General features: G+C 48.1%; 1 protein-coding gene across 2 annotated transcripts in view; it reads left to right on the top strand.

The window, feature by feature from the left end:
• The window catches only part of ZSWIM8 (zinc finger SWIM-type containing 8), a 99872-nt gene that overhangs the window by 41509 nt on the left and 35116 nt on the right, over positions 1-23247 (top strand). Inside the window, exons 2-9 of one of the 2 annotated variants that reach the window (XM_032969148.2) lie at positions 919-1075; positions 1391-1485; positions 8649-8824; positions 11176-11283; positions 15079-15160; positions 20355-20475; positions 21764-21965; positions 22818-23002. In XM_032969148.2, coding sequence (XP_032825039.2) covers positions 919-1075; positions 1391-1485; positions 8649-8824; positions 11176-11283; positions 15079-15160; positions 20355-20475; positions 21764-21965; positions 22818-23002 — 1126 coding nt within the window. The remainder of the gene's footprint in view (positions 1-918; positions 1076-1390; positions 1486-8648; positions 8825-11175; positions 11284-15078; positions 15161-20354; positions 20476-21763; positions 21966-22817; positions 23003-23247) is intronic. The other variant, XM_032969149.2, reaches the window with a different exon arrangement.

The following is a 23247-nucleotide window of genomic DNA, read 5'->3' as shown; positions in this document are numbered from 1 at the left end:
CAGGGGTTTTTATTAAAAGCCGGGGCTGTCACCTTCGGCCTTTGGGGAGGAGTGGTGATCTGTGTCCACGGGGGGGGTCTCTCAACATGGTAATGTTGTGCGAGAGCAAAACTCTGCTGGTTGGGCACCAACCCCCACCCACCGCCCCCGTCTTTTGTGTCCTCTGCTCAATGGCTGCGTTGAGCAGAAATTTTACGATACAGGAGAGAAACTCCTCTTGTCCGCGTCAATGCGGAGGGACGCTATCGGCAGATCCTGCTGCCTGTGAACAACTGTGAAAACAACAACTCTTGGCTGCTGTTGTTTTTTGTTGTAACATTGGTTTGACATTGCTGCTCAAGCACAAATAACAAAAACTCCAACGCATTTGTCAATCGGGGACATTTTGGGCAATGGGCCCTACTCTCTGCTATGAAATGTCACGTATAATTTAATGCCGATGCCATTGAATTGTGCCACTTATATTGCTTATTTGCCCTGTATCTCACGTGTTTGTTTAATCTATGCCTTCACCCTGTGTTCTAATTTCATGATGTCTTTGTACTATATCTTATTTAAAGTGTCCCCCATGCCCTGTGTACCCTGTGTCTGTTCCATCGTTTAATCCACATCAGTCCATTGTGTCCTCGATAACTTGTCAACCCTGTGTAACCACTCCATTGTGCTCTATGCTTTGTGTACCCACTATAGTGTACCCTTGTGTTCCATGCAGTGGGTTCATTGTGTTCTCCATCCATTGTGTACCCTGCATAGCCGGCTATGAGTTTCCTCCATTATTTGTGTGCCCGGTCTGTGTAGCAGATACATCGCGCCTCCCTACGTCTCGTGTACCCTGTACAGTGTTGGGTGCCGGTCTCCCTTACACGCGTGCGCGCTCTCCCGTCTCCTCCCGCCGCCGCCACCCCGCTCTTTCGCCAGCAGAAGGGCAGGTGTCGCCGCTGGTGGAGCTTGCGGCGCGGCAGGTGGCGCTGCACATCCCGTTCGAGGTGGTGGAGAAGGTGTACCCGCCCGTGCCCGAGCAGCTGCAGCTTCGCATCGCTTTCTGGAGCTTCCCAGAGAATGAGGAGGACATCCGGTGAGGACCGCTGCTCTCTGCCTTCTCCTCTTCCTCCTCGTACTCCTCCTCCCTGCGCTCTCAATGATTCCTTTTCGACTCCTCGTACCTTCTCTTACTCCTATTAATCATCCTCTTCCTACTGCTGTCACAGCCGTTGCAACCTCTTCCGAAGTGTACATACCTTAGACCTCTTTCTCGCCACACTCGTCCATTTCGCTTGCCTCGCCTGGCCACGAAATTCCCGGCACCTTCCGCCGGGGCACCCGGCGTGCAACGCCGCCGTTCCCGTCGTGCCGCTAATCGCCGCTGCCACCGCTCGCCGCTGCCTCGCAGGTTGTACTCGTGCCTCGCCAACGGGAGTGCCGACGAGTTTTCGCGGGGAGAGCACCTCCTGAAAGCCCGGGCCGTGAAGGACCCTCTGCAAATAGGTAAAGCCTCGCATTGCTGCCACCAACCACCACCACCGCCACCGCCGCAACGACTGACAAGCTCTCATCTAATCTCAGCTCCTGGTCAAGCCACGTCTGCCTATCCAGTCCTGCAGGAAGGGAGAAAAGATGCTTCTGTGTTAGCAGGAGAAGGTGGGATGGTATAGAATGCAGCGCTGTATGGAGGAGTCTTAGTTGCTAGGCAGTGAGAACCATAAGTTAAATATAAAAAAAAAATCCTTCTTCCAATGATAACTTTTGTACGTGGAACAGCATTTCACTGCAATATTAATTTGTCCAGGAAAGCCTCGCCGTGTCTCGAGATACTTTCCGGAGGGACCTGCTAGGTTTTGCAGTCGACGGTGATGATTGCTATGCATTTCCCAATGGAGTAATTTGCCTTTCAAAAAATGTAAGTATTCACGTTTCATATGTATGTCTAAAACCACTCCCAGTGGAATGCCGGTCACACCGGGTTCATAATGCAGTGTGCTAATCACTGCACCGCTACTCCCAACGATTAGCATACGCATTGCATATCATTTGCATTAACATGACGTCTCGCTAATTGCATCTCGCACACAGGATTCTCAATGCATGAATCTTGAATGTGGGAATCAATTTGTGTCGGTGGATGCTGTATCATGACGTGCCTAACATTCATCCTCCATTGGAAGCCCCGAGCCACTGTTAGAAATTCCACATTGCTATGGCGGGGCCACCAGTCTCTTCGTAGGGGCAAACTCAGCGGGTTTATTTGGCTCTGTTGGGGTTCATATGAATTAGCAGGTGGGGCACGAGTGAGCAGGGGGTGATTCAGGGAAAATGTAGGGGCTTTTTATCAGATGGGTCTGCAGAGAGTGTGAGCAGCTGATATCAACTAGTATACCTAATTACGCCAGAGAGGGTGATGGTGTTCAAATGCCCATGTGAGTATTGATGTGGCCTGGGGTAGTCACTGAAAATGCTGAAATGAGGCCACAATTAACAAAGGAAATTAAATCTTGACTTAAAGCTTTCGTGACTGCAGGAATTAATATTATTTTGGTCTCTCGGTAAAGCCACGTAGCTTGAAAAATAATAAAATTAATACCAATAATAACAATATCACGTTTCGATCGCAACACAAGCAATCGTCATCATGGTGAAAAATATAGCGGGAGAGCTGCTGAGGCAGGAAAGATTGAAACGTCGTTATTTGTTATTATTTTTATTAATATTATTTTTCTATCTGCGTGGCTTTTACCAAAAGACCCATAGAAAAGGAAATTAAGCGTGCCGCAATTCATCGCTTACGAACGATTCCTCTGCCCCGGGCTCCATATGTTGCTTTATGCATGTGAGAATCCGTTATTTATTAGTTCTGCAAATTGTATGCATTTGTTGGATTCACATTAATGGAGTGAACAAAACTTGACAACCAAGCCAGAAACAATGAGTAACGATACAAATCATGGGCAGGAGATGGCAGTGCAGCAAGTTGGTTTCATGACTGATCTGCATTGAGCGATAACTCCTCGCATACATAGGTTTTCTCCATCACCCTGATTTATTCCTACACTTGGAAAAATAATTGGCCAAACGTCGCAATGCAGAACCCCCCTGAAAGAGAATCTTGAGGCTCAGTTAGTCTTCCCCTGGACAGATAACCAACGTTTTGATTATTATTATTAATCCGTTTAATCCTTATCGCGGTAATTTTTGCCGCTCTCCATTCGCCATCTGGAACTCTGCTTCAAGGTGCTTCCTGTGGAGGAAATCCCCCTGCCATCAGCGGCGTGCTTATTTGTCTGTCTGTTGATCAGCGGAGATGAAGTTACACTCTCACCGTGCTTGAGTCCGGCCACAGCAGAGGCGGGGCAAACGCACGACTACGGGACGCGCTGTGAACCAAGGGCGCGCCGTTATTACTGCCTAAGCACTTCTTGGCACTGTCTCGCACCACGTTGGCTGCCTTCTTCACGCTTCTCTGTGGTTTCTCCTCACGCCTCCTTGAGCCGTTCTCTCACTACCAGAGTGAGCGAATAGCGTGTGCGCGTTGCAAGTGGAAATTCTAAATAATATTTTTTGTACCAAAGTCTGGCACTATTAACTATCTATTTTGATTTTAACTAACTCACCTTTTTTGTTATTTTAGCAGGCATGGCCTACTGAGCTATAGAGCTCTTTTTCAGATGTGACCTGGCCACAAATGATAGCCCATTGAAATGGCTTATCACGTAAAATTTTTTTATAGCAGACAAATACTCTCAACGCATGTTTCTAAGTGTGGAGGGAAAAAGTGGAGCACCTGAAGAAAAATCCGCGTGACCACGGGGAGAGAGAGACGTGCAAACTCTCCAAATATACAGGTGTCAGGGTTTGGATCGAACCTGTGACCTCCTGTATGCCAGGCGAGGTAGTTAACATCTCGGCACCGTGCCATCCTTGATCCCATGTCACTGGGCGCTCAACGCACCTGTCATTGGATGCGCTTGTGTGCGGTGTGCACGGTTGCTTGTACGACGTTTGCGCTGTTTAACCTCATGCTCTGCCTGTGAGTTTCATCGCTCACTGCAGTTCGCCAAACGATGATTTATCTCGTTTACTGTGTGCTTGTGTTCCTTGTTCACTATTCATATGTTTTGACAAGTGCTGGGGCATGCTTATCTCTGTTGGTGGTCAGTCCTATGCCAGTAGGAGGAAATTCCATGTTGCTCTGCTAGGACACAGTAGTTCCATGGGACATGTGTTGTTGGCTTCACACCCAGTGGTGCAGCCTCACATCAGGGGTGTTAATCTTACACGAAGGAGAGGTGATGGGGTAATAATAAGGGTGGTAACTTTTCACCCCTCTCACAATTCAATGCTTTGGCAATGGTTATGGTTTGCGATTCAATTCAAGAATCAATGCATTGCAGCACATCCAGTGGTTGCCATTATCATGCAATATGTTTGTAATGAAAACAATTGATTCTTTTGTGGAACATTTTCTGAATCCAAAAATACATTCAAATCAATGAATTGATTATTACTACTGCGTACGTCACTACATCCAAATCAATAACGATAAAGCGCTTATCATCGTGCGTGTATTGCCGTATTGATCTTTTATAATTCTTTGTATGCATATATATTTAATATACAGTGACATTTTTCTTTTATGAACATTAAACAGAATAAATTGCAGTGTGTTTAAAGCCTTGCCACTGAAACATAAACAGCACCAGGGAAAACCAGAGTTTACTGCAAGGCCGAAAACATGCACAGTGATTTCGATTTAAAGCTTTCGTGACTGCAAGGATTCATCTTCTTGGTTCTTTCGGTAAAGTCACCACGTAGAAGGGAAATGATAGAATAATAAATGTAAAACGTAATATTTTATTATCTCCCTTCTACGCGACTTGACCGAAAGAACCAAGAAGATGCACAGCGTTGTTTCATTGTCTGTTACTGAATCGGGTAAGACACTTGGAATGTAGTATTGCATTACAATGGCGATCTTGGAACCGTACACGGATTACTTTCTAAATATAATTACGACAGACATTTGTCAATCCACTACCTGATGGTGGGCTCCTCCACACAGTGTCGGTTATGGGAGTTGTTTATCATTGGGGGGGGGGGGGGCGGGGGGTGGTTTGTGAATACACACCGGGGCCCAGGGCCGGTTCTGATTTCACTCGCAACTGATTTCAGTTTCAGTTTTCAGTTTAACTTATTTTGGGTAGAGCCCTGTGAGCCATGCGGCTCTTGAATCGGGTGCAACCGCAACAAACAAAGAACAAAAAACATGAACAAGAAAACATCTTAAAGTGACTATGTGACTGCAAACAGAAAATCCAGGAAAAACAGCAAAATATTCCTGAAAAAGCACCGTACACCAACGCTGTGTGCAAAAATCCCAGTGGGGTGTAAGTCAAACAACAACAATAACCACAAGACAACTAAGATTAAGGCCATCAGTCTAACTCCGTACTACAACAAACAAACATGGCCAAACCTAAAAACTTTTGGACATCACCAAAATAAAACTGATGTCGGCCATCGACGGGAATTGAACCCATGTCGTCGTGTTCATACGGCAGTGCGTTAACCACAGCACCACGGCGATCATAGGTTCAGTCTTGTCTCTCAAAAAATTTATAGCATTTTAATCCAGCAGCCTATGAACCTTTTGTACCATTTTTGCTTCCAGTAGCATCTGTTTAAGCAGGACAACCATAGACTGGGTTTGACTTGAAGTTCATCGGCATAGTGGAGCCGTTGCAGAATCCGAATCTTTACTTATACTGGAGAATCCGATGAGCTATGAAGCTCTTTTTCACAGATGTCCAGTGGGGGGGGTGGGCGGGTCAGAACGTTACAACAACAAATAAGACAAAAACACGATAGGAGTGCAAAGTATAGGAAAGGTAAACAAATCACTTAAAAATATATATACAAATAAAATACAATATTTCTATCCTACCAGGTAAAAGCCCACTGAAGTATTAACTTATTTTTCAATAAATAAAGGCTGCTGATTTGCCAGATATCATAGGCGAGAGCAATGCATTTACAGTATTTATTTTCTTGCAATAAATTGCAATTCTTTCGTGTAAAGTCAGCAGCGATTGTCCTGCGCAAAGACAGACTGATCCCCCGCCAGATGAATGGGGAATTCCCACCACGGGCTCGGGGCCCGTCGTCAGTTTTGGAGAGTCCCAAACGCTCGTTTCTGCAGTGCGTGACGCTTTGTGACATTTTCTACAGCTTCACATCTACCAAGTTGAGCCATGCAACTGGCACACAGTGTCTTATCCATTCCAATGATGTCACCAGATATTCAACATGAGGCTCGCAACAGGCTACAGGGTTTTGAATGCGTAGATTTGGGAAGTGAACCGGTGACCTATTTTGGTCTTCCTCTACCGTGCATGCACTTGACGCCACGATTTTGCAGTCGCATAAAAAATATGAACGCATCTATGCGCTCAAGCCCTGCTGTAATCGAGACTTCGTAAATATTTACACGCGATTGAAACCATATTTCTTTTGACCATGAAGTCGCACGAGCAAACACTGACGTGAAGCTGCGGGTTGCAGAATACACGTCTTGACGGAAATAATGTTGGAAAAAACAGAGTGGGGGGGGGGGGCTATATTTGCGTTTGAGTGTGGCACAGTTGCCGTTCAGACTGTGGTTATGTAACACTCAGCAGAGGTCGACCGAAGGATTTGCAAGCGTGGAAATCGGCTTCGCGATGGAAGCGTTACGCCCCGCACACGTATTGTTTTGGAACCGGCAGTGAATAAATAAGGTTGCCTGGTTTGACGTTTTAAAATCCTGCATGTCGACAGCTTAGACAGCCTCTCTGTATGTGTACTTGTGTGCTCACAGCGCTTTTTAGCGCTCGGCATCACAAATCCGTGCAAGGCTATCATGAGTGGCGATTATCTGAAACGCTCCTGGGTCTCCCCCAGGTCAGTTCGGCCTTAAATGAGTGCCTTGTGCGGGGCGTAAACATCACCACTGGAGAGACAAAGGCAGGCCAGTCATGATCCGTCCACACCATCGCCGCCTTATGTGGTCGTGAACCGCACTTGTGTGGCTTTGCATGAGATATTTTTTTGTCTTTGTGGATAGCCAGCACCATGCACAGCCACATTTTGTCCGTCGATTGAAGACTTTTTACACGCTGTACCAAGCACACATTTAAAGTGGAGTTGACCCAGGGGGGGGGGAGGCTTAAGTCTGGTTCCAATTCCATTTGCCACGATGTAGTTCATGAGCGGGAATCAAATTCACGTCGCCAGGTGTGTAAGCACAGTGCGAGAACCACTGCTGCTGAACCGCGCACCCAATTGTGTACCACGTCAGACTTAGTATCTGCTCGTTAAAAGCAATTGCCGTGAGACACTATAACGATGAAAGGGTGTGCTTTGTATGTGTTTATGTGTGGGGGAGCTGTGTCGTTTAACACACTGCTATTAATCGCTGTGATGCAAGTTCAGTTCTTGGCCAGTGCACAACATCGTTCGTTGGCGGCTGGTATCTAAATCTGGACCAGGCCTCTCCTTACGTTGACTTAGCCCGTCAAGTGAGTAAAATGGGCGTTTGGTGGACGTGGACACTGGGGAGACGAAGAGGGCTGAACGTCCATGCTGCTGGCCAAGGCACTGTCAGTCGTGGCCCTTGCAGGTGCTTGCTTCACAGCATTTATTCCAACACTATATATCGGGGCACTAAGTTTCGTAAAAAGTTGAAAAATTACATAAACACGTTAAATTCACTGCCTGGGGGTGCGGCGGGGCTCGCCTTGGCAAAGAAGCCGAGGATCGACGGCTGACCGGAGGGCGTCGTCGCCGCGCGACTGCGGCGGACGCCCCCCGGGGCTTGGGTTTGGCCGGTGGGGTGGCGCTCATCGTGTTGATCGCCGCCTGCTGGCGCTTGTTGGCGCGAGTCTGGGCGGGCGGCGCGTTGCTGTCGGGATCACGTAGTGGGGCGGACTGAAAAATAAAAATTATTGACCTGATTTTTGCGGGACCCCAGGGTCCCGCCAAATGATTCAATTGCATAATCGATTGTCAGCCAAAAGAACACAGAGAAACGGCATTCTTTTTCTACATTACACACGCACACATTGGCAAAAGTTGGCCATTCAGTGACTTAACTGTTTGTGTTCTTAGTGTTTTTGAGAAAACTTAGTTTGTTTTGTGAAGTTCAGAGAAGGGCAGGAAACCTGCAGTGCGCGAATGGGCAATGGGTAGGGAATTTTAGACAATGTCAACAGCAGCAGGGAAGAATTGACTTCCCACTGGTCGAGGTTGATTGCAGGATTCAACTTATTTCTTCAGTCTCACCTAGTCCGCTTGTAATAATTCCATCAATTCATGCTGGACATCTTCGAAAAAGAGCTTCATAGCTCATCGGATTCCTCCAGTCTAAATAAATATTCTGGTTCAAGCAGCACATGAATATCAGGGAGTTGGCAGCATGAATATCCGGGGGAGTGGGGGTGAGATTGCATTTTGCCTTTGCCTTGATGACCCCCCGCCAACCTCTTGAGAAACCGAGTCGGCTGGACGATGCGACTAACCGATTGGGCCGGCGTTTGTATATATCCATGTGTGTACGTTGAACTTCTTTCGCACAGTACCTTGCCAAAAGTGCCCCTTGCCGTGTGCGCTCCTTTGTCCAGGCTTCCACCTGAGCGCGACGGTGGTGCCGCCCCAGAACATCTACCAGGCGAAGGGCGCCTACAACGTGGCCGTCATGTTCGACCGCTGCCGCATCACCTCCTGCAGCTGCACGTGTGGCGCCGGAGCCAAGTGGTGCTCGCACGTGGTGGCCCTGTGCCTCTTCCGCATCCAGAACGTGAGTGGCCAGGAGGGAGTGCAAAAGGTTGTGGGTCTCCTGCCGCACTCTTTCTCCATCTGGTCTCATCGTCATCATTATATTCATCATCATCAGCCATGATCAATCCGTGTGTTGGATGAAGCAATGGATTGAGCCATGGGTCATTATCCCACGGTACGACAATCCTACCAGCGCCTGCACGCGAGCTGAGTTCATCGCTCCATCTCCGCCGTGGATGTACTCCACAGCCTCCATTCCCCGCAGTCCGAAAGCCACGAAATGAGCACTCCTCCGGCGAGGAATTTAATAAATACGTTGGCGCAGAAAATGTAATGGAGGACTCGTGACACGATAATTGTATGTCAAAGTAGCAACATTATGTATTATATAACTGTGTACTCTCAGCCAATGAATTGTCACGAGCATTGCGCTTGTGAGGCACCATTCGGGGGCCCGTTCACATGCTCACACGCACGCACGTCACGCACATTTCAGACTCTCACTCCTCTGCCCTCCCGCCCTCCGATTGACACGGAAACGTCAAAAAAAAACCCCCACACACAAAGCACATGCGAGAAAACACACATAAGGAGCTCGAAAATCTCACCCGCGCCCACCAATGCCACCCCGAGTTGCCTTTGCTCCAGTTTCCTCTGGACATTACATAAGGTGTGATCGGAGCAGAAAGAGCCTGCTCTGGTAACAACACTTGTGGTTAATTTGCCTTACCTAGGAAAGCCTCCCTGCATCTGTAGATTTTCTGAGTCGGGTTCTTTACAATAGACCATTGCCACCAACATAGGTGAGTGCCTGAGTGTGTCCCCATTGTTCGTTTGGGCGTGGAAGCAATTTTCCTCGTCCTTTTTGGCCTCTGTTTAAGTGGTTTTGGCCGCACCCTCTTGCAGGTGATCGCTAACAGAATTTTCCTCGACAGTCAATAAGACGTCGGCGAGGTTTCAACGCGCGTGCTTTGAACGTGCGCGTGAAGACTGAGGCGCGCAGCCTAATTAACTCGATATTTATGATGTACCGTCTTGATGGTGCATCTCAGCGTCTGCAGTGCTCATTAAATTTTCATTGCGTGTTTGTGCGCTAATTTTTCTGGTGTCCGTTGTTCCACCGGCTGCTGTTATGTAACTGTGCGATTCGGTTGCCATTGTATTATCCGCGCTCACTTTTTTTTCGCGAGCAATTTTGCACAGCGCCACGTGTGTGCTGGCGTGGAGCCACGCAAACCTGCCCCCCCCCATCACTTAATCGCAGATGGTGTATCGTTGACCTGTCATAAGTGATTAATCGTATGCCGAAAACGGTTAGATTCAATTTTCAAACACTTTCAGGAATTTTCACGGGCTCTTTTTTAATTAGCGGGATTCATTGTTTCTGCTTCTTCAATGCGGGAATGCAGCTTGATTGTTTTTTTCTGTTCTCTTTAATAAAAAAAAGTTGTGGACAGATAACCTTTATTTTATTTTTAGGAATAAAAAAAAACCTGAACTTGTCCAGCCATCAAAATTATTGTTTGCATTTTCCTATGAAGGAGCTAAAAAGTCCGATTGGGAGAGATGGCCTTGTTGTTAAGGATGTATGAGAAATGAGTCCTCACCGCTGAGATGCTGGGTTGGAACCCAGGAAGGTGCCCAAGCTTAAATCGGGTTCTCGAGCGGAGCAAATTGATGGTCTCAGCTCGGTCTCCCATTCACTGCTGTGTCCTGCCCAAGTCCAATTACTTTTCTTAACGGTCAATTTAATCTCCCTAATTTACTCATTCTCCAATTCCCGGAAGCACCTCCAATCCACTCTAGATTTTCACACATCGCAACGGTGAGAAAGAATTGTGCTCGTCAATCAAATTATCCGCGCCCGAATCGTTACAACGTGCCGAGTCTTAGAGGCGGTGACAATTCACAGGGTGGTCGCCGACAAATTCGTGAGTCCGAGCGGCGGGTGCTGGTTGGCAAGTGCTGGCTGTCGCCCTGTGTGTCCTCCATGACCTGCTGGGTCTCTGTTTGTGTCTATGCATGTATTTTTGTGCTGGGAGTGGAGGCACGGTGGTTAGCGCCCTGCGCTACGAACTCGGTGACAGGAGTTTGATTCCCGCTCGTCGCCAACACCTGTGACGATTGTCTGAACCGGGCCTGGTCCTCCCCTTGGTCGACTCGGCCTCAAATGAGTACCTGGTGCTGTGTGTCAACATCGCTACTTGGGAGACAAAAGCGGCCGGGCGTGGTGCTGGCCAACCACCCTGTCATGTGCCATGCCTGCTTTAATAGCTGCTTGCTTAACAGCACCTGCCCCAACAGCATGTATAAATTACCTGAGATTTTTATATTTGGTGTGTGTGTGTGTACGTGTGTGCGCATTCGCAGGCCTCGTTAGTTTGCCTGCGCGCACCCGTGTCTGAGTCCCTCTCGCGTCTCCAGCGAGACCAGCTCCAGAAGTTTGCTCAGTACCTCATCAGCGAATTACCTCAACAGGTGAGCACCGCACTAACCGCACCAGCCCCGCAGCGCACTGAGCGCACAGCACCGGCCTCGCACCGCACTAACCGCACAGCATGAGGCCCACACTGCACGAACGGCACAGCACCAGGCTCGCACCGCACAACTACAATTTGTACTCGTGTAACGCTGCGGCGATGTCACAGCAGCCTGTGAATACGCGATGCAAGGCGGCTATCTGCACATTACTCCACGTGATGATAAGCCACTTCGTTGGGCTATCACATGTCGCCAGGTCGCTTCTGAAACTGAGCCGAATAGCTCAGTGGGCCTTTCCTGGTAAAAAATAAATAGTTTCATAGTTTTTCTCTCATAAGTCTCCACTTTTATCCCAATTTCCTTGGCCAGTAACCCGGTGTCGGTAAACTGCAAACTGGCTCTGTGCCTGCGAGATATATATATACACCCGGGTCACAGTGACCCAGCCTGAGCAGAGCAGACTGTGCTCACACAGTGGATGCGTGCGCACGTGTGCGATTGAGTAAGTGAGTGATGCGTGTGCGCGTGTGTGCGTGTATGTCTGCGTATGCATGAGCGCGCGTGGGTGACCGTGCAGGCAGGCCTGTTTATTTGTGGGTTTGTGGGAGAGGTGGCACAATGGTTAGCTCACCGTGCTACGAACCCGGTGACCTGAGTTTGATTCCCGGCCACGTCTAATGTCAGTAGTGGGTGATAATCTGAACCAGTTCTCTTCACCTCCCTTAGGTTGACTCAAACTTCAATGAGTACTGTACTTGGTCTGGTGTGTAAACATACATCATGGGGAGACGGATGGCGGAGCGTGTTTCTGGCCAGAGTTGTGCCATTCCTACCTTAATAGGCGCTCGCTAACAGCACTTACCCTGACATTCTCGGCGGTTAAGGGGATCTTCGTGTGTTTGGAGTTGTCGGATATTGGTTTGCGTGCTGTGCTACGAAACCGAAGACCTTATTTTAATTCTTGCCAATGGATAACATCAGTACATTATACACAACACACCCATGTGCGTTCGTGCACGCGTGTGTGTGTGTGTACATGGGTCAGAGTGTGTCTTTCTAAATCAATTTTGGCGAGTGTCAACGCATGCATGAGTAAATGCATCAGTGTGAGTGCGAGTTTGTTTAAGTGCATGTGTCCATAAGTGTGCATGTGACCGTGTGCGTGAGTGTCTTCATGAATGCAAGTACGTACATGCGCATTTTCACGTGTTTATAACTGCAAAAGCACACTGATGCGCGGGTGAGCTTGCGAGTGCATATGTCCCAAGGGGTGTCTGTGTGAGCGTGTGCATAAGCACGTGTGTGTCTCCATGAATGTTGGCGATTGCCAGTGCGTACATGAGTAGATGCGTCACTGTGTGTGTGTGTGAGTGCATACGTGTGTGCGCACGTATACGTGACTGAACGAGCACATGAATCGGTGTGTATGAACTTTTTCCATAACTGCGTGTCTATAAACGCGAGCATGGACGCGAGTGTGTCTCCCTGCATGAACGTGTTGATGCATCTGTGAGTGTGTACATGAGCACACGCAATGACTTCGTGAAGATGATTTTGTTTGGGAGGACATATAGCCGGTAAGTGTGTGTACGAGCGCGTTGTATTTATACACCAGCGTTCATTGCGTGCCATGCCAAGGAGCGCAGGATTCTGTCGGCAGTGGAGCTGTGCTCTCATCCCTGATCCGCTGCGTAATGCCTGCCTGTCTAGTCGTACTTCATGACGGCCAGGGCAGCACTTCAAAGTGAGCGCGGATGCGCGAGCGCTTGCGTGCTCGCGAGCGTTTCCGTGTGTCTGATGAAGAGCTACCAAATAGCCATCGGAATCGCAAACAGAAGTGTTCCTCTTAATACGCAGCCCTTGCCATGAATTCTACTCGTCGTGCGTGGCACAGCTGTAAATGTATTACCATATTTTATGGGGATGCTGTAACTAAATGTGCGTTGGTTAGCTCGTTGGGCCTGCATACCGATGATCGCCGGTGTTATTTCCCGGCCCGGTGGTTGAACAAAAATTATCTGGTTTCTTAAATCCGCCTCCCCCCCCACCACCCTATTTCCCACTCTGTCCACCCAGCAGTATAAATGGGGGGGGGGGGGGGGGGGGGGGACATCGCAGTTGGTTAATTGGCAGGGTCGTGACTTGTAAATGTGTGGTCCGTTTTGAAGAGTAGGCCAAAATACCCTCCAGAAGAGGTTTTCTAGAGCTTCCTCTTGCAGACGCCCTTTTGCCCACAGTGGCATGTCTAAGCAATCGTAGGGCTGCACCTTTATCTTGATTATAGTAATACTGCATGCTTTACAGAGTTATCTACATGCCGTTTTGGCCCATTTTACGATGCTAAAAATATAACAACTATAAACTATTTTTATTTTACCAGGTAAGGCCCACTGAGCTATGTAGCTCTTTTTTTAGAAGCGACCTGGCCACAAATGATCACTCAACGAGGTGGCCTTATCACGTGTGGAAATGTATAGCCGCCAAACACTCACGTTTCTAATGTGGAGAGAAAAACGGGAGGAACATGTTCAAACACCAAATAGACACACACGTTGCAAGTCCGCATTCACCACACTTGTGGTAAAACATGCGAATGTGATTTGATAGTGTGCGCATTGTCCTTAACTGATTGGCCCACACCAGAGAGAGCCTCTTTTTTTGGCTTTGTCTCACCGGTGCTATAGATGAATGAACGCCAAAAGGCAAAAAGTACAAGGATGATGCAAATGCGAAAGCATTAATCGCTTGGGTTAAGCAATTTACAGAGTTTATCCCAGTTCATGACACTGGAGAGTATTTAATTGGCAAGTGCACCATCGCAAATTTAAATATCATTCGATGGGGGGGAGGGGGGGGTTGACTCATACCATCGTAATTCTGCGGGCAATAAAGTGGGTACCACTTTGTGGGAAATAGTCTGTAGTTGAGAGATTGGTTCTCTCAAACACTGGTTGAGTGCCAAGGCAGCCAAACTCACCGTTTATATGTCCAGCATATTTGTCCAGTTCACAACTATGGCATTACAGCACGGCACACAGAACGTGTCAATCGCAAATTTTGGCAATGCCTCATTTGGGCTTTCATGGTCTCCAAATGCTCTTGCAGACTATCCCGGCTTCTTGAGTTTTTTACCTGGCTAAACAAATTCATTTGAAGTGGCTTAAGGACCTCTATGTAACTACCGCTTTGTCTCTTATCCGTTCACTGTTTTGTAATCGCATTACTGTGCAATCGCCCACATCATGACAATGACGGTATAAATATTATATTCATAATATTTAGTCAGTGTCTTCCTGCTGCAACCAGAATTCATGTTGGTGACCTGAGTAAGTGGTGTAAATTCCACACTCACATGGTGGGAGGCCATTTTATCCATCAGAGACTTCGTATCACTCCACAGTGCAAATGTGGCAAGCGACTTAAAAAATCGAGTGAAGAACTGTCCACTGTCCTGTATAGCTCTTCAGTGTGTTTTCGGGTTGTACTGTGCCTTGATTTCGCATGTCAGACGTTTCGATGCACGTGGCTGGAAGCTTCAATTTAGTTCCCGAGAGCTCCCCAGCACGTGGAACGAAATGTCAGACTGGCCGAACAACGTGTGGTCACGTGCGACGTCTATCCCCTCCCGGGATATGAACCCCTACAGACCGTGAGCCAGTTGCTTTGACCAAAGCGATACTCAACTGGAATTTCAATGTGTTTGAAATAAATAAATGCAATTATACATGTATGCACTTTGTGATCACGACTGCTTGCTGTGGACTCAGTATCCCCTCTTCTCTCCCGGGACAGATTCTGCCGACTGCCCAGCGACTCTTGGATGAGCTGCTGTCATCTCAGACCACGGCCATTAACACTGTATGCGGGGCTCCAGGTAACTGCATGTGTGTGTGTACAGTGAGGGAAAAAAGTATTTGATCTCCTGCTGATTTTGTACGTTTGCCCACTGACAAAGAAATGATCAGTCTATAATATTAATGGTAGGTTTATTTGAACAGTGAGGAGACAGAATAACAACAAAAAAATCCAGAAAACGCATGTCAAAAATGTTATAAATTGTTTTGCATTTTAATGAGGGAAATAAGTATTTGACCCCCTGTCAATCAGATTTCTGGCTCCCAGGTGTCTTTTATACAGGTAACGAGCTGAGATTAGGAGCACACTCTTAAAGGAAGTGCTCCTAATCTCAGCTTGTTACCTGTATAAAAGACACCTGTCCACAGAAGCAATCAATCAATCAGATTCCAAACTCTCCACCATGGCCAAGACCAAAGAGCTCTCCAAGGATGTCAGGGACAAGATTGTAGACCTACACAAGGCTGGAATGGGCTACAAGACCATTGCCAAGCAGCTTGGTGAGAAGGTGACAACAGTTGGTGCGATTATTCGCAAATGGAAGAAACGCAAAAGAACTGTCAATTTCCCTCTGCCTGGGGATCCATGCAAGATCTCACATCGTGGAGTTGCAATGATCATGAGAACGGTGTGGAATCAGCCCAGAACTAGACGGGAGGATCTTGTCAATGATCTCAAGGCAGCTGGGACCATAGTCACCAAGAAAACAATTGGTAATACACTACGCCGTGAAGGACTGAAATTCTGCAGCGCCCGCAAGGTCCCCCTGCTCAAGAAAGCACATATACATGCCTGTCTGAAGTTTGCCAATGAACATCTGAATGATTCAGAGGACAACTGGGTGAAAGTGCTGTGGTCAGATGAGACCAAAATGGAGCTCTTTGGCATCAACTCAACTCGCCGTGTTTGGAGGAGGAGGAATGCTGCCTATGACCCCAAGAACACCATCCCCACCGTCAAACATGGAGGTGGAAAGATTATGCTTTTGGGGGTGTTTTTCTGCTAAGGGGACAGGACAACTTCACCGCATCAATGGGACGATGGACGGGGCCATGTACCGTCAAATCTTGGGTGAGAACCTCCTTCCCTCACCCAGGGCATTGAAAATGGGTCGTGGATGGGTATTCCAGCATGACAATGACCCAAAACACACGGCCAAGGCAACAAAGGAGTGGCTCAAGAAGAAGCACATTAAGGTCCTGGAGTGGCCTAGCCAGTCTCCAGACCTTAATCCCATAGCAAATCTGTAGACGGAGCTGAAGGTTCGAGTTGCCAAACGTCAGCCTTGAAACCTTAATGACTGGGAGAAGATCTGCAAAGAGGTGTGGGACAAAATCCCTCCTGAGATGTGTGCAAACCTGGTGGCCAACTACAAGAAACGTCTGACCTCTGTGATTGCCAACAAGGGTTTTGCCACCAAGTACTAAGTCATGTTTTGCAGAGGGGTCAAATACTTATTTCCCTCATTAAAATGCAAATCAATTTATAACATTTTTGACATGCGTTTTTCTGGATTTTGTTGTTGTTATTCTGTCTCTCACTGTTCAAATAAACCTACCATTAAAATTATAGACTGATCATTTCTTTGTCAGTGGGCAAACGTACAAAATCAGCAGGGGATCAAATACTTTTTTCCCTCATTGTATGTGAGCCCTGTGCAATCATCGATACAAATAATTTAGACATTGCCGAGCGGGAAGCACGTTTGCCACCTGTTGGAGTCCAGCGGTTGCCCGGGTCATTAACTGCAGATGTATTAACCGTGAAGTACCCACCATTTAAACCAGCTATAAGCTCTTTCTCGGAGGTGACCTGGCCACACCATGATAGCTCATTGACTTAGCTCATCATCTGTGGTAATATAGAGGAGACATAATCGAAACGCAGGTTTCTAAATGTGGAGGGCAAGAGAGAAACATGCAAACATTCAAACTCCAAATATACAGGCATCGTCAGGGTCGGGATCGAACCCCCTGACCTCCTGCATACCAGGCGAAGGAGATAACATCCCGCCACTGCGGTGCATCACAGTGGAGGTTCAAGGTCCCATAACGTACCTTCCGGTTAGCACGGTTGGCTACGTACGGTGCGAAAGGAGTTCAACATATATACAACGTTATTTGACAATATCACATTGTAGGATCGTTTAAACAGCCATGAGGGTCGACGGATGAGACTGAGCATGGAACGGCTACCTAGGGACACGAGCGCACCTTGAGAGGGCAAACCGTTGTGGAGGTGGAGATGCGAACTCAGTTGTGCAGGAGTGAGATGGGTTGACCCTGAAGCAGCAGTGGATCGACCATGGCTCGTGATGAAGAAGCAGCCTCGTCCAATGTGCTGTTCATCACTGTCAATATCAGTCGGTCTCGGGCGATTTCAGTGGCGGTGCGCCAGTGGATGACTGTTCAGTCGAGATTGGCCTTAAATTCATGCGCATTTTTAATGTTGCATCTCTCCTCCGGAAGGTCCCCTCTTTTGTACGCCTATATCTAGACTACCATATTGTGTAACAAAATAAAAACTTGTACATTTTTTGCGGTTACCTCAATAAGATAATCAATTTTCTACACTTGAGAACCTGATTTAACCATGGGCTGCTGAAGCCTGGAATTAAATCCAGCATCTCAGCAGTGCTGGATATTTGTCACTGACACGGCCATTGCGAGTTTCCTAATCAGTCCTCTGTGGTCAGTGAAGTGGATGCTATTTTTGTGAGATGTAAATAGTAGTCGTCTTCTGAAGACAGACGAGGCAGGTTTCCGCCATGGGAATATGGAATTTCCTTCATTGGCTCAGCACCTCTGATTGAGTAGAGCATCAACACAACGGTCATTTGAGTATGGGGACATTCACCGCCCCTTGTTTTGAATTTTTACGCGATACGTAGAGCCCGTTTTTCAATTCACCGCCGGATGAGGACCTCCCCATGCCATGCCGGTCGTGGGGTTTATGTTGACCATACTCTACCGTGCGGTTTGGTGAAGGCACGGAGTATAATAAACGTGGCAGCAAAGAAGCACAGTACAACAATGAATGTTGCTGCACTGTTCTCGTCTGCCCACCATGTAGCCCCGCAACGGCCAACAGCAATCTATTTGTACATTGTTGGCAACCATTTAAGCACTGCCCAGGCTCAACCCGACCTCGCTCCCAAGATCCGATGAGATGGGGAGCATTCTGGATAATTTTGTAACGGGCAATTCTCAACAACTGGGTCTTTCGGTAAAGCCACGTAGATATAAAAATAATATAAATATAGCGAAGGAGCTGCCGAGGCAGGAGGAAATACTAATATAGCTCTCTCGCTATATTTTTTTACCTGATGACGATTGCTTGTGTTGCAATCGAAACGTGATAAAAAATTTTTTATTTTTCTATCTACGTGGCTTTATCTAAAGACCCAAAGAATATGAATTCCTGCAGTCACGAAAGCTTCAAGTCAAAATCGTACAATGCTTTACCCGCGACTCGTTTTCTACGGCAGCCGACACAATCACAGACCACTGCCTCTTGAAACATGCGCGCCGAATATCACTGCCCGTGACCTTATCGGATGAAGACAAGACGCCAGTTCTCGGCTGCCACGTTCCTTTGGAAACCCGGAGCTGTTATCCTATTCTGTTTAATTCCTGCCCGTGTGCAGCTGGTGTTTGTGAGCCTCGAGCTCTTTCCACACCCCCACACCTTCACATCTCCCCCCCCCCAACACCACCCATGCCTTGAAACTGTAGCTCCTTGACCCAGCGGTGTGTACCTTATTTACCGAGAAGATATATCTGTGTCAGCAGCTCTACATTATTAATGGGAAGCTACTTGTGTCACGCAGGCTGGCAGATTTTTCTCCAATGATGCTGTACTCTCTGACAAAAAAGGAGCGAGATTAAAAAGTGATTCGGAGTTGTGTACGAGAGCTCCGAGTTGGCTACGGCCGGGTTAGCCTCTCCAGGGCCGAGTGCCGGGTTCGCAAGTCCCGAGGGATCTAGATTGGAAGTTTTCGCGGCTGCAGGGATCCATGCTCTTTGGTTCTGTCGGTAAAGTCACGTAGGTAGAAAACATAAATTTTTACATTTTAATTTATTGTTTTATACCTACCTGACTTTACCGAAAGAACCAAAAGAGTTTAAGTCCCGAAGGCCCAGATCCCCTTGGGCAGGGTAGACTCAGCCCATAGTTGCCTTGGTTTTGTGACTTGTGCTTTATTAATAATAATTAATGAATAGGCATCTATCTATATTAATAAAGATCTTAGTCTGTATGTCTCAAAACCCTCGAGGGTACTTCCTGACAAGGTAGAAAGCTGAAATTTGCTACATAGGTAGCTTTTAGGAAACAAACAAACCAGAGGGAAAATCCGAGATTTTTTATTTTAAGGCCCCCAAATCTCGATTATAAGCGCCCCATAAAAATGTTTGTGCGTGTCATACAGAAACCGTTCAAAATATAAAATTGCGTTTTTTTTTGTTTGATAGAGCGTGAAACAGAAAATAAAATGAAAGCGAGAACCATTGTTCTATCTTTTATTGTTTTGGGAAATGTTTTGGATTAAAGCGGTTTTCAGCGAAAAAAATACGCATTTTATGATGTTCAAATCTGAATACTTCGAAAACGGTAAAAGATAGGAGCTTCCCCTCATAGACTATTAATTTAATACATTTTTATTGTTTCTAATAAAAAAGAACGGATTTTTTAAATGCATGTTTCAAATGGGTACGTTTTTAAATATAAGAAGTTGAATCGAGTCATAAACTATTTTTTTCTGCGGAAAAATACAAATGTTGGAGTAGTTGTTAGTGTCTGATCGTAGATAAAATTTGTAAGATAATATCCGGTTTATATATTATTGTATTTATTGAAAACATTTGCCTGGCAAAGACAGGCTTCATGAATTCGGATACAATAACGTACATATAAACATACATAGGCCTTTTGATTTAAAGCTTTCGTGACTGCAGGGATTCATATTTTTGGTTCTTTCGGTAAAGTCACATGACTTTACCGAAAGAACCAAGAATATACATAAGCCTTTTACATCTATTGTGGGCCTCCCCATGCTTTGCAGGTCATGAGGGGTTATTTAACCATATTTCACCACCCTTGGACATTGTGGGTTGGTGAACACGTGGGGAGTGACTGGTGACATTTTGACCGACCAGACATCTGATCTCCTTTGCTTGCCCCCGCCCCCACAATGCTGCGATGTCACGTGACAGATCCTACGGCAGGGCCCTCTGCCTCGGACCAGAGCACCTGGTACCTGGATGAGGCCACGCTCAGCGATAACATCAAGAAGACACTGCACAAGTTCTGCGGGCCCTCTCCCATCGTGTTTAGGTGTGATTTTTGTTTACCTTGTACTTTGCTTTACTATCGTGTTTGTGTATTGTGTTTGTTGTTGAAACGTTCTTACCCGGCCCCTACTGGGCATCTGTGAAAAAGAGCTTTATTGCTCATCGGATTCCTCTAGTATAAATAAACATTATGATTTTGATTCCCACTTGCAGCCAACATCGGTGACAAATGCAGCCAGGTGTGCTTCTGACCACACCACCTCGCTTCCCCGGCTGTGCCAGCCTTAATAGGTGCTATCTAATATCACTTGCTCCTACAGTCTGTGTATGCTATACAGGGGATCTATGTTTTTGTATGTCTTTGTTCCTGTTTGGTCAGACAGTAGAAGCTAAATAGGTACAGCCCAACTCGAATGTAAATGGGTGGATGTGGAGCTTGGTGGACTTACCAACGGCTGCTATGAACAGGGTCAGGATTGGCCTGTATGTATGTATTTTGAACTTCTTTCACGCTGTACGTAGCCAACCACGCTATTCGGAGGTGCGGGGAAGGGACAAGGCCATATTCATGAAGCAGAGGGTGTGTAGGAGGCTTGTGAAAGATGCCAGTGGGTTGCTGATAGCAACCGGCCTCCATGAGAAAAAAGAATAACATTTTGATGGTCACAACAATGAGCCGAGCGCAGTGTGGCGAGCTGTGGCTGCTGTTGGGACGTACGGTGTGCATGCACCCGCTCCGCTAAATATAACGGCTATAGGTATGCTGCCGTGCCGTAATGGTCAGCATGCTGGGCTTGGAATCCAGAGTTAGTTGCTGCATTCTCCAAGTGCGGCAGTTGAAACAACGGTGCAAATGTCTTTAATCGCCGCCCCCCGCCGCCTCCCACCTCTTCCAAGATAGGGTGTCACAGTGGTGAGAATTTAACTAGCTCACCTGGTATACAGGAGGTTGTGGGTTCGGTTTTCCCTTTAAATTTGGAAACATGCGTTTTAGATTAGTTTGGCTGCTATAAATTTCCGCTTGATAAGCCACTTTGTTGAGCTATCATTTGTGGCCAGGTCGCTTCTGAAAAAGAGCTGTACAGCTCAGTGGGCCTTACCTGGTTAAAATGAAAATAGTTTATAGATGTTTGGCCAGCATGGAAGAAAAGGTTCAAATATCCAATAGAGGGGATCTCTGCGAACGTTTCCGTTAGCAGAGATCCTTACACCAACAGGGGCGTGCGAAACCAAGTGCAGGGCTGGCACCACTTGTGTAACCTCACAGAGCATTCACTTTGGCCATCTTTCGCACGTCCCAACCCCCGCCCGCCGCTCCTCCCTCCTCCCAGCGACGTGAACTCGCTGTACCTGTCGTCCACCGAGCCCCCCGCGGCTGCCGAGTGGGCCTGCCTGCTGCGGCCCCTGCGCGGACGCGAGCCCGAGGCCATCTGGAACCTGCTGTCGATCGTGCGCGAGATGCTGCGGCGGCGCGACAGCAACGCCGTGCCGCTGCTGGAGATTCTCACCGAGCTGTGCCTCGCTTGCGAGCAGGTGCCCCGCGCACGCGCACACGCGCGCATGTACGTGCGATCGACTGTGACACAATCAGCGCGTGCGGTTATGCCGGTACCATCGGTTCCCCGAGTGCGATGGCTATATTTTCTGCATATTAGTCGATCATTTGCTTTAACGACCGCTTGTCCGATATATGAATGTATATGCGGTTCATCCGCTATAATGGTCGTTCATTCAGTGTAATAGCCGTTCTCACGGTGTTAAATGGCATTTTGTCACTGCTGCATGCGATTGGGAGACCGCTTCTCTGTAAAGGCTATCAAGGCCACGTGAAGGATTTACCAGGGGAAATCTTCCCCGAACTTACTCCCGCAACTATTCTTTCACCCTTGGGGTCGAATCGCTCTGTGGGTGCCTGTCTTGTCGGTTGTGAAGCCGGATGAGAGAGCGTGCGTGCGCGTGTGTGCGTGAATGGCCTGCGTGTGTCAGTGGTGGTGATGGTGGCGCAGTGGTTAGCGCTACGCTGCGCCACAAACCCGGCGACCCGAGTTCGATTCCCACTCACGGCCAAGACTAGTAACGATGATTTGAACAGGCTCTGAGCCTCGCCTAGGTCGACTCAGCCTCAAACGAGTACCTGGTGTGGTGCGTAAACATCGCCACTCGGGAGACTGGGTAAACATCGCCACTGGGCCGGCCGGGCGTGGTGCTGACCACCCACCCCCCCCTCGTGTGCCGCGCCGGCCTTCAAGGTGCTACGCGAACGGCACTTGCCCCAACAGTCTGTTGAGGCTATATGGGGGATCCTTGTCTTTTTGGGCGGGGGGGGGGGGGGGGGGGTGGGCGATGACGCCCGTCGGTGATTGGCGTCGGCGCGCGCCTTTGCAGATTGCGGCGTGGTGGTACAACGTGCGCACGTCGGCGTCGCACAACAGCGCGAGCGGGCACACGGGCCGCCACGGCAACAGCAGCGGGCAGTCGGAGGTGGCGGCGCACGCGTGCGCCAGCATGTGCGACGAGACGGCGGCGCTGTGGCGACTCGCCGTGCTTGACCCCGCCGTCAGCCCCCACAGGTGACGAAGCTTTCGGCTCGCAATCGATTCTCACGGCCGCGGCGCACGGGGTCAGGTCGCGCCCGCGAGAATATTTTCGTTAACGTCGCGCCGCGGTGGCGACATGATGCTTGGCCAACTGGAGGAGGAGGCCAAAAATACCTTCTAGTGGACGCCAGACCACCAACAGTGGTGTGAGCTAGCAAAGTCACAAGAGCTGCACCTCGACCTTTTACCGAAATGTGCAATGCCCTTGGGTTGGGTTA

Source organism: Petromyzon marinus, chromosome 41 (assembly GCF_048934315.1).
Source record: "Petromyzon marinus isolate PM22_M1 ecotype Great Lakes invasive population chromosome 41, UKy_Petmar_22M1.pri1.0, whole genome shotgun sequence".
NCBI classification, from domain to species: domain Eukaryota; kingdom Metazoa; phylum Chordata; class Hyperoartia; order Petromyzontiformes; family Petromyzontidae; genus Petromyzon; species Petromyzon marinus.
This window is presented reverse-complemented; position numbering and strand designations above follow the sequence as displayed.